General features: G+C 33.0%; 1 protein-coding gene across 1 annotated transcript in view; it reads right to left on the reverse strand.

Moving 5' to 3' along the window:
* Positions 1–1861: 1861 nt before the first annotated feature.
* The window catches only part of SdhA (succinate dehydrogenase, subunit A (flavoprotein)), a 42535-nt gene continuing 31531 nt past the window's right edge, over positions 1862–12865 (reverse strand). Inside the window, exons 9-12 of the mRNA XM_089641870.1 lie at positions 11816–12013; positions 7720–7864; positions 5009–5244; positions 1862–3506 (exon numbers count right to left, since the gene is read on the reverse strand). Coding sequence (XP_089497996.1) covers positions 3351–3506; positions 5009–5244; positions 7720–7864; positions 11816–12013 — 735 coding nt within the window. The 3' untranslated portion in view covers positions 1862–3350. The remainder of the gene's footprint in view (positions 3507–5008; positions 5245–7719; positions 7865–11815; positions 12014–12865) is intronic.

A 12865-nucleotide genomic window follows, 5' to 3' on the forward strand; every position in this document is an offset into this window, starting at 1 on the left:
ACTGTCGAACCTGAATATATTTTAATTACTTATTTAGATCAAAAGGAAGAGTGTTTTTACCATGTTCCATTTCCACATTCAATTAAACAAAGTCTGATTTTGTATTTAATTTTAGGTAAGTAAGATCAATTTTGTGGTGTTTTGCATAATACATTTTTTGAAAATATACAGTTTTTACATAAATTTGGCCCTGGTATTGGATGCAAAAGTTTTTTTTTTTAGTGTCCACGGATATTTACATATATATTTTTTGGTGGTGAAGATTTCTTTGATGCCAGGGCAACCACAATGTCCAGATAAAATTATGAAGGTCTCAATCAAGTCACTCCTTTCTCGTAATCTTAGTTCCTTAGGTCTATCTTCATATTGTCGGTCTTTCAAACCTTTTTGTATTTTTGTAAATTGTCTCTGTACTCTCTATTAGATTTATATCTTTGGTATTGGTGGAAACTTATAAATAAAATGTAACAATAGCGAAATATTTATGATGATCATCAAATTCACTGCATATAAGGAAATCACAATGTTAAGGCTGTCACATTATGATAGGATTGAAATTGGATGATAATAATGCATGTTTAGCATATTCCGGTGTATCTTTTTCTTTAGCTTTAGCTGTCTCTACCTGTTTTGTTGTTTCTCCCTTTCTGGCACCTGTAATAACATTATTATTTTTGTACCCACCTCTACTCATTTATGTATTTATAATAATAATAAAGAGTCTCGGCATGACACTGCTATTTCATGTGCCTTGGCACATGGTATAATAAAACATGCAATGCAAAATGGTGCAGCTGGACAGGGTTGGCAAACATAACTTGTGTTTGCAACAAAAAATTAGAATAGCAAAATTAATGGTTTGTAGAACTGCTATCCATTTCATTTTGAATCAATAGAATACTTATTGCTGTGGTTAAGACATAGGGGTCCTCATATTTGGAGCGCCAGTGCTGTGGTTGCGACATAGGGGCTCCCACATTTGGAGCGCCAGTGCTGTGTTTGCGGGCGATGGGTTCACAATAGGAGCGTCCAGGGCTGTGCTCGAAATGAGGCTATCAAATTACGGGTGTTTAGATACGTACCCAGGCTCGGAGGCCTGGAGCCTTAGAGGTAAGGTAAACACCATTGGGTTGATGGGGCTTTCACATACATTTTTATTTGCCGTTCGCTATGCCTCTGCTAGCAGCTACACGACGGTAGAACATAAAGGACCCCACCATCATTCAGGTAGTGGGATACGAAAACTGGACCGTCATCTCATTAAAGTCTGAAAACGACAGGGCTATGTCTTCGTACACGGAAACATGGTTTTGGGAGGGCAGAAGTAAAAAAGGAAAATAACTTTCAAAATTCCTTTTTTTTTCCCACAGAAGAATATTATTTTCTCCATATGAAAAATTAAACTTTTGTACCCGAAACCTACATTAAAATGTTGAAATTTCGAATAAAGTTATTTTTCCTTTTTATTTGTATTCTTTTTTATGTAGAATCACCTCTCAAAGTTTGTGCACTTTACCCGGACATCGCGTATACATATTTTTTGGCATTCCAATATTGTATTACTTAAACAGGATGTCATTTTGCTTTGTTATTTACACATTATGTTCTTAACTTCTATTTACTATCCTTTGCTGTTTTACGCTCATAAGGGCTCTTTATTACTTACGCAATTCTAATTTCATATTATAGCTTATGTCTTATACTAAGTTACATTATATACAAGTGGAAAGGTTTTAATGATACAAATATATCCAATCTTATAAAATTTGCTAGGAATCGGAGACGAAAACCGTTATAAAAATTAAAGAGATAGGGTTAAAACAATGGATTCAATTTACCAAACAAATGAAAAAGACAAATTTTTACAAATGCACATTTATTTATTTCATTTGCAATTCTATTATGTAGATACAACCATTTTGTGACTGGCATGGAAAAACCATGTAATGTGTGACTATTATGTAGCGTTAATTAATGCTGCATTTGAAATATTTACATATTTTGCGGACATACTTTGGTAACTTAATCCTGCTTGTAAAATAAAAACCTTGCTCAAACTTATATTTTATGATACAAGGTTAACCTGAGGTAGAGATCAACCATCTTAGATCTTAACCCTAATAAAATAGGAAGATGCAAAAAATAACAATATTATGAATATGCCAATACACATTTGGTTTCATTTCAATAAATTTGATTGTAATATAATTTAGAATATAGCTTCTAACTTGCTTAGTTGCTATGAAATAATTAAGTACAATTTTGATACAATACTGTTTGCATCACAGTATGCAATTTTTTGATGAATTTGAAAACAAATCTTAATAATAATCAGTGCAACAAATAAAAATATAATATATATTTGAAGATTGAGAAACAGAAGGATTTGAACAGTGGAGACGATGATTGGACAATTATAAACACAAAATTCAGTAGCAAAAAATAACATAATAATAAAGTAACAAACTAAATAATTCTTATGAGATAATAATTTTTTGACAGGAGGGTGGGTCATTCTCTTTCAGAGGTGGTGTAAATTTTGTTAATTAATTTCATTGCATTTATTTAAAACAAAAAAAACCTTTACAACCACGGGACTGAAAGCAAAAACTCAAAACACACTTTGCAAAGCTCACTTATATCAGACAAATCGAGAGATGTTTAAAAAAAAATATATATTAAAAAGTTAGAAATTTTCTAACATAGTAAAAAAAACATATCAGTATTCAACATTATATTTTTATTATGCAGCTTTTTAAATATCTAAAATATAATGTACAATAACAGGTTGTCAGAACTTAATACTGATTTAAGAATACATAATTGTGTAACGAAATCAATATGACCAAAATGAAAACTATCAAAAAGTCGACAATGATTCTGGAATTGTTTTTTTTTATGAGAAAGAATAGCATCATTCTGTTTTCAAGCCTAACATCAATTTTTAAAATGAAACTTATAATGATTGCACCTTAAATAGTTTAATTTGAATAAATTATGATTACCTATTGAACACCGCACCTCAAAAACATCCAAGTACATACCTTGAAAAATAAATAATAATAGTATGTACATTTGCAAGAGGAAAAGTGAATGAATCATAAAGTTATTTTGGGACTATGGTGGCTATGGAATCCATTCAAACTCATACTCCATTAAATAAATAAATAATAGAAGGTGATGTTTGCTACCGATTGACAATGCAGCCATAAATACTACTACCAAGCATTTATTAATTAAATAACACGCCATGATATCTACAAGGTACAAAAGATATTGGTCTAATATAGAATTTTTCATTAAAAATTGTGATGTTTGAAATAGCACAGAGTCGATAAAGTTGCGGTGTCTTAGTAAGATCGGATGATTGGGGGTACGGTCTTGCACTCGTTCTGGTCGAGGGTCTCATCGATGACGGGGCGGTACGACAGGCTCACGTCTCCCGAGTGCACTTCCACGTTTGTAACGGTGTGCTTTCTCCAGTGGTTTTCAAAAGGTACTCGGGTCTGTAATCATGAATTAAGGAAATAAGATCTCAATACTTGTATATCATTTATAAAACATTCATTCATTGTATTATTTTCATTTCATAATGACATTGTGGTGTGTTCCCTAGGTATATAAAAATTTATTTGAGTAAAATAATAATTTCATAACAAATTATTAGTTGCCTGAAATATCCATACAAATTGAAAATATCTCCAGGGTAAAAATACATGCCGCCGACGGGAATCCTCTATGTATCTCATATGTAATATCCTTTGTGCTATGCATAAAAAACCTTGTCTTATAAACATTAGATTATCATTAAAAAAATAATATTATATTGTTGGTTTTCCCCAGAGGCGGCTCTAGGGGTCCAGAAGTGAGAGGTCAATCGAAAATAAAATTAATATGAAATGTTAATGCATATTGCCAATGCGTTGTTAATATTATAAAAACGCCAATGTATGTAATTAATTTGCCGTTACTCACCTATTCTGAAGCCGGTAGTACAAAATTGTTTAATTAAGATTATTTACACATATAAATAAATCATGTTTTTCTTTTTTTTTTAAAACCTCTTTTCCTATTAAAATCACTAACTCCAATCTCAGCCCAATGTTTATCAGTTGAGTTAAAAAGAAAACAATGAAAGCAAATGTACCTATAATTCTTCCAACTTAATTTAAGCCTTTTTCTAACCGTTTCGCCACAGTTTCGCCGTTTAGACAGCATTTTTCTATCAAAATTCCACCTATTTTTTTTTATTGATATTTGTTGTTATCAAGTTTAATTTGTAAAACTCCATTTCAATTTTAAGTTTTTCTTTTATATATATATTCAATAATATTATTACTCAATTTATAAAAAAAAACTGTTTATAAACAAGTTCCGATCAATTCGTTCAATAATTATTATTATTACGCTTGACAGCTGTTTAGCCTTCTAAGGCATTATTTCCAAAAAAACTTCACTCGTCTGATATCAGCTGAATCGCTTTAGTTTAGCGTATTATAAAATTAAAAACATTCAAATCTGAATGAATATTTACTAAAAAAAAACCTCCTTCCTATCATAACATATTAAAACGTTATAACAATATAGCCCCAAAAAAGGGCGTTAATTAATAAATAAATACTAATATTTTATTACAGGGAGCAACGCGGGCACTTCTTTCGACAAAAAAATTCTGAAACAAAAAGTATTGGAGATATCGTTTTTATTCTTTTTAATTTAAAAAAAAAACATATATTTTCCAATACTTTTGTTTTATGATTTTTTAAATAAGGAAGTTCCCGCGCCGCACCCTGTATAATAACTCATGCTATCAGACTCTTCTAAACCATCCTGGAATCGAGTGACACGTGACCATGCAAATGGTGAATGTTTGTTAAAACCTTGACAAACAAAGTAGAAATTGTGTTGTTCCACTTTTACTCGATATGTCGTAAGATGTAATTTACAATCCAGTTCTCATAACAATTTGATATATAAGTGAAAACACAAATAAAAGAATTTTGTATACCTGTCCCTCCAGAGGCTTGGTGTAGTCGAACTCATCGGACCTCAGCTTGAAGTCATCACGCGCGTGCGCCCCACGGCTCTCCTTCCTCACACAGGCTCCTTCGATGATCTGGCGCGCACACAGCAGCAGGTTCTGCAGCTCCAGGGTCTCAATCAGGTCAGAGTTCCAAATGAGAGATGTGTCAGACACCTTTACATTGTGGATGTCGGAGTACACAGACTTCATCTTCTTGCATCCTGGAATAATGTTTACATTACCAATAATTCAAAGTGAATAATGATAAAAAGTTAACCACCACCTCGAGAAGGTCCGTGCCTGGGGTAAGGTCAACCTGGTCAGTTTCAACACCTCAAAAACCCAAGCGTGCCTGATTTCCGCAAAGAAGGAGATCAATGACAGATGTCTGTTGCAATTAGATGGAATATTATATTATCACACCTTCCCCAAAAAAGACTCCATCGAAATGCTTGGAGTAAGTGTGTCAGACCGGCTCAACTATCGGGTTTCTATAGAAGCCCGAGTAAATCTGGCTTCAAGAAACTGGACGTCTTGTATAGGGCTAGCAGGTTCTTCAATAGTGACCAGCTGCTAATCTAATCCTATACAAATCTTAAGTAGCCATCTTTGGGCTGGAGCTTCACAATACTTCATAAACCTACATGATTTAGTGCAAAGGAGGGCAGTCCTTCTGATTGACAATCCATTGTTAACAGACCAATTGCCTTCTCTAATGCACACACGAAATGTGGGTATGTTGAATTTGTACTACAGGTATTTTAATGGAGCCTGCTTTAAGGAGCTAGCAGCATTGATCCCCGGTGCACCAGTTTATATATGTGAAACTTGATGGATACGAGCGGAACGTCCGTTCATAGTTGATGTTGGCTTCACGAGAATGGGCTGTTTTTTAGACTCAAATTTTTTTATGATTTTTTTAATTAATTTTTGTGTAAATCGGTTACCGGCATCTGTTTTTTCTCCTTCATATAATCCGGGCCTCTTCAAGACCCTAATTAATAAATCCCTTCCTACAGCCCCTACCTTAATTTGCTTGTGAGGGGTCACAAAAATTCAGACTAGCGAGATCAGGCCCAATGCTAGTTACATTATTTATCTCTATTTTAACAAAGCAAGAACCATTCTCAATCCGTTAACAAAGTGTTGAATTTTCAAATACATACCCAGAGAGCTTCAAAATTTCATCCATCTGATCAATCAATTCATCTCATGGATTAATTTAAATTTGTTTGAAAACGTATTATTTTATAAATGATAAGCGGATAAGGGAATATTTAACTTCAACCAAATTGAGCAAACTTATGTCCTTCTCATTGGTTTCTGAATATTTTGCTAATAAAAGTGTTATGATTTAATTTTTTGACACCATACAGGAATTATACAGTGGAACCTCTCTCATAATGAGCTTAATTTGTTCCAGAATCTTTTTATGTGAAACACTCATTAAGCGAAACAATTTTTCCCATATAAATCAATGTAAAATACTAAAATGCGTTCCGTGCCAAAAAATTACTCAGTATTTAAAAAAAATTTACGTTTGTTCAATTAAAATAAAATACTTATAAATTGTTAAGGAGCGTAACAACCTGGAATGCGATTTCGATTTGCAAAAAATAATAAAAAATCGAAATAACTAGTTTATTATTAAAGACAAAGACACAATCTCGTTGACTGTAGACTCTACGGGTACTGTTTCAAACCCCTCAAAATCACATTCGACAACGCTCTTTTGGCCAAAGCTTCTTCCAAGCAGAAGTGAGGGTAATCATCTTGAGGCAAGTAACGATGTGAAAGTGATCTTCCCAAAACTCTCTGAGAGTGAGACTTGTCCCTCCAGTCACCTCAAAACAATGCTCGAAGAGCGTTTTAGTGGAGAGTTTCTTAAAGTTAGAAATAACCTGCTGTTCCACAGGCTGGACTAACGGAGTGGTGTTGCATTTATCTTCTTAATTTTATCCTTGTTCTTGAGGATAGTGCAAATCGTTGATGTAGACCGATTGAATGTGCTCGCTAGATCAGTTACTTTTATTCTCTTATTGTCTTAGTCTTTTTTTGGTTTTTTCTCCAGGGTCATTTTTGCAAGGGTTATTAAATTTTGCACAAAAAAAATACAAATAATGTCTGAACACAAGTTTGGAAAAATATCTGATCACATGCGACACTAACGTGCTAGCAGAATGAGTGCTAACCAGAGACTGATGCACTGGCGGGAAGTCCCAGCTCACAAAGTGAGCGACGTGAGGATTGGTCTTGCCCTTTCTGCGTCACTCGTTATGTGAAATGTGCTCATTAAGGGAGCATTTTTTTCATCATCTGTTTAGTTTGTTATGCGAATTACTCGTTATGGGAGGTGCTCATTATGAGATGTTCCACTGTATTGTCTTAGAAAAGTTTGTAACTTCAACACAAACTACCAGTTTCTTCATTAAATTAAATAAATGTTTTTTCAGCATTGATGAAAACAAATCAGCAATAATAATAATTAGCAGTTACTTCCTTATCTTCGCTAATCCATTGAGCTATATAATAAACAAACTTTAGGAATGATAAGCTGCATGAAAATATTAAATACAATAACAAATAATATAATCCATAGGTCTCTTATCTCAAAGAGTTCACATATTTTAAAGCCAATATTGATTGTTAGTTTTCAGTTTAGTAAATTTGACTTAACAAAAAAGATGAATCTGTACCTTCCTCCATGGTGGGTGCGTCTCTGAAGACGGCTGCGTGTGCCTGCATGGTCTTCTGCATGGTCAGTCGGAGATCTGCCGTGCTGATGTCTCCCTTTGCATACCTGGTCTTGTCTAGGTTGGCCACACTCTCTTCACCAGCATTCTATGCAAATAAAATACAAATCCATGTTAAGCGAGCAGAATATGTAATTGATTTGAGGTCAGTTTGTTTCACAGAATTTATTTATTTAATATCCACGGTATAAATATACCATAAACAATAATTACATTTCACAGTATACAAGCATAATCAAATACTAGAAATATATATATTTTTGAAATAACAATTAACTGTGTCATTTAAAGTTCTAGAAGGGCATAAAAATAGGAGATACAAGTAAGTTCAGAATATAATATACAAGTATAAGTAGACAAAGGTTAAATTAATATTGATTGAAAAGATATGATATTATAGCCTTCTTGTACCTACATTCTGCGCAGTTACATAGATCCACCACATCGCTTAGCGAGAGTATGCATATCCCTGCCATACACATCAATTTAAAATACGTTATAAGTAAAATAAAATCCCTAGACAAAAACAAAAAGGCTGGACCTGATAATGTACATCCCAATATCCTGATAAATTGCATTACTTCACTGGCTGAGCCGATTTTTCTATTGTTTAATCAATCCCTTGGCACAGGGTGCTTCCCTGATATTTGGAAACGTTGTTATCTAACTCCTATATTTAAAAAGGGTAATAAAAGTGATGTTAATAACTATAGACCAATATGTAAGCTATCCGTAATTCCTAAACTTTTTGAAAAACTATTACTTGATAAAATTTCACCATGTATTAACCATCTCATTGTTCCGAATCAACACGGATTTTTGTCGGGTAGATCAACTCTGACAAATCTCTCGTTATATGAAAACTACATATCAAACGCATTAGCTAACAGAACTCAAGTAGATTCCATATATACGGACTTTATCAAGGCCTTTGACAAAGTATGCCATAAAATTCTCCTGATCAAACTACGTAAGCTCGGTATTGACGGAAAACTTTTAGAATGGTTTGCTAGCTATCTAACTGATAGAGTTTTACCTGTAAAAATCAATTTGTTCATTTCCAATCAATTTATAGCTACCAGTGGTGTACCACAGGGGTCTCATTTAGGCCCAATATTATTTTTACTGTTTATAAATGATATTGTAAATATATTTGATGAAGATATTAATGCATTACTTTTCGCAGATGATTTAAAAATATTTAAAATAATCAAAAGTGCTGAAGATTGTATCTGTCTACAAAATAATTTGAACAGGTTAATTAATTGGTGTTCTCTTAACAAACTTCATCTGAACATAAATAAGTGTTATTCAATAATATTTTACAGAATAAATCAACCAATTATTCATTCATATAAACTCAATAACTCAATCCTTACCTCTGTCGAAGAAATTAATGACCTGGGGATAACTTTCGACTCTAAATTAAACTTTATATCGCATATAAATAATACAGTAGAACCTCGTTAATTCGAAATCCATGGGACATCAAAAATCAAATTTCGAATTAACGAATTCCCACGTAATTCGAAATTTTATGAAAAAAAAAAAAAAAAACGCCGAAAATCGATTTTCTCGGCGGCCTCTTCAAATCCGGGTGGTATTTTAGTTGTAAATTCGTATTAATACCAATTATTTCTTTATTTTCGCAGACGATTACCGTAGCGGCCGGCTCTTTAAATTCAGATATTCGCAATAAATTCGTAAAAATGCTATATATTTACGCGTAAATCGAGATTACGCTGCCGATTTCGGTCGCGGCCTACCCTTTAAATTGAGATATTCGTAAAAATACGATATATTTCCGCGTAAATCGAGATTTCGCAGTAATATTCCGTCGCGGCCGGCCCTTTATTTCAAATATCTGAATTTAAATTCGTAAAAATACGATATATTTCCGCGTAAAACGAGAATTCGCAGCCGTATTCCGTCGCGGCCGGCTCTTCAAATTCAGATATTCGAAATAAATTCGTAAAAATATGATATATTTCCGCATAAATCGAATTTTATCGGCAGTTTTTCGTCGCGGCCGGCCTTTTAAGTTCAGATATTTGAAGTAAATTCGTAAAAATATGTCATATTTCGGCGTGAATCGAAATTTTTCGGCCGAATTCCGTCGCGCCGTATTTTTTTAACTCGGATATTCGAAGTAAAGTTAGTAAAAATATGATACATTTCCGCGTAAATTGAAATTTCGCGTCCGATTTCCGTCGCAGCGGGCCATTTGAAATTCAAATATTCGAAATAAATTCCGCGTAAATCGAAATTACGCAGCCGAGTTTCGTCGCGGCCGACCCTTTAAATTCAGATATTTGGTGTAAACTCGTAAAACTACGACATATATCCGCGTAAAACGTATTTTCTAGGCCCTCCAAACTCGGATATTCGAAATAAATTTGAAAGTACGACATTCCAGTGTAAATTGATTCAGATTTACAAAATAATAATACTAATTAGGACGATGTATAACCACGTAAAAATACATTTTTCGGCGTTTTACCGCCACGGCTGACTTTTAGATTCAGATTTACGAAATATTATGATTTATTTTCGCAAAAATCAAATTTTTTCGAATTACACGAACTAATTATCGGAAAAAAATAAATTTCGAATTACGAATTAACGAATTTCGAATTAAAAAAATTTTTGTATGAAAAAATTTTTCTGCGGAAATTTTTTTGGCGAAAATTTAGAATTACGCGTTTTTTCGAATTATCGGGGTTCGAATTAACGGGGTTCTACTGTATTAATAATAAAGGAATGAAAATGCTAGGCTTCATTCTTCGAAATTCCAGAGGTTTCAAGAATATTTCAACATTAAAATTTTTGTATACATCCCTGGTTCGTAGTCAAGTCGAATATAACTCCTCGATCTGGTCCCCCCACTACAAATTACATTCAGATTCAATCGAAAAAATTCAACATAAATTCCTAAGACACATTAATTTTAAAATCGGTATTCCCATTGAAAATATAAACTATAATTACTTGATGAAAAATCTAAATTTATTAAAACTCTCAGATCGAAGAATTATATCCGACTTAATATTTAATATTTATGTTCAAAATTGTAAATGGTAGTATAGACAGTCCTGATTTAATTAACCTCATTGAATTTCATATACCCACGAGAGCTACTCGTTCTAAAATTTTGTTTAAATGCAACAATATCAGGACTGAGTATTCCAAACACTCGCTTGTACCTAGGTTGCATGAAGTTAGTAATAGATACGCAGATGTGGCAGATCTATTTAACTGCACGCAAGGTAGGTACAAGAGGGCTATGCTATCAAATCTTTTCAATCAATATTAATTTAAACTAATTCTACCTTATTTTCACTATAGAAATTTATGTACTTGTATCTCTTGTTTACTTACTTACTTACTCTCTAATGTCATTTCATAATCAAATGCCACATATATTTGTAATTCTTTTTTTAAAATATTTCTACGTTTTTAACTGTGACATGTTATCATTGTTTATGGTATATTTATACCGTTGATATTAAATAAACAAATAAACATCTGGTATCTATTACTAACTTCATGTAATCTAGGTACAAGAGAGTGTTTGAAATGCCCAGTCCTGGTATTGTTACATTTTAACAGGATTTTGGAATGAGTGGCTCTCGTAAGCAGGTGAAATTAAATGAAGTTAATTAAATTAGGGCTATCTATACTACCATTTATAATTTTGATCAGTTTTAATTAATTTAATTCTTTCATCACATAATTATAATTTATAATTTCAATGTGACTACCGAGTTTAAAATTAATGTGTCTTAGGAATTTATGTTTAATTTTTTCGATTGAATCTGAATTTATATAACATGAGTTATATTTGAATTGACTTTGAAGTAAAGATGTATACAAAATAATCAAGGTTAAATATTCCTAAAACCGCTGGAATCTTGAAGAATGGAGGATGGGCTGGTTGTTTCATATTACACATAAGGTATATCTAGGCAGAGAAAGGCGGTTGTTTATTTTAAATAATATAAGTCTACAATATAATTTTGAACAATTAAATGGTACTTACTTCCTTGATGGGTGCTTGCTTGTCTCCAGGCTTGTGTTCCTCGGCAATGGTGAGGGCGCATGCGCGGCCAAACACCACCAGATCCAGCAGCGAGTTGGCTCCCAGGCGGTTGGCTCCGTGCACCGAGGTGCAAGCTGCCTCTCCACAGGCGTACAGCCCGGGGATGATCTTGTCGGTGCCGCTCTTGTGCTCCACTACCTGGTGCATTATATTATATAATAAATGGTGAGAACAGACAAACATTCTGGTCGCAAAAGAAGTATTCTACTCAAGAGAAAAAGAAGAATTAAAATATACTTTTCTGATTCTGATAATAGCAATAGAAATGTGTAATTTTAATATTTTGGTGCATGATTGTTGATTATATTAATGTTCTAAAACTGCGTATTCCAAAACAGTTCCAACTCGCTAAAACATCATTAGGGTGTAGATAATGCTAATGGCTTAATGTTGCTAACGCCATATTCATGAACACGAACATGTCGCTTTGGCGAAAAATCAAATATGGCACATTTTAAATCATTATAGAAAATTTATTTGTCAACATAAAAATATCATCATTATCATTATGTAACACTTTAACAAAAAAAGAAAGTGATTTTTTTAGCATTTTTTGAATCGCTCAATTATGAATGTAATTATAAGCAATAATTAGTAGCCTGAAATATCAATACAAATTGAAAATATCTCCCGAGTAAAAATAAATGCCGCCAACGGGAATTGAACCCGTGCCTTCTGATGTCCGGTCAGGTGCTCTGAAACCACTGAGCTTTGTCGGCTTATTTCCAACCCGCCAAATAATTTAATATGTACTAGTACCTCAATAAACAATTACCGCTTGTTATATTTTTTTCCAGCTGTAAACAACCAACTTTATTTTTGTAGGAAAGGATTTGTTAGTGCTAAATTTCTCACTAGATGGCGTCGAGCCATATTATATCTTCATTTGTTGGTGAAATATTTTTGAGTTGTCGAATATTATTATTTTTTTAATGATAAACTAATGTTTATCATGAAAAAAATAATGAATGAAATTGTTCGAGAAACACA

The sequence above is a fragment of the Hesperophylax consimilis genome, chromosome 1, assembly GCF_061612785.1.
Source record: "Hesperophylax consimilis isolate HC1 chromosome 1, BYU_Hcon_1.0, whole genome shotgun sequence".
Taxonomy (NCBI): Eukaryota; Metazoa; Arthropoda; class Insecta; order Trichoptera; family Limnephilidae; genus Hesperophylax; species Hesperophylax consimilis.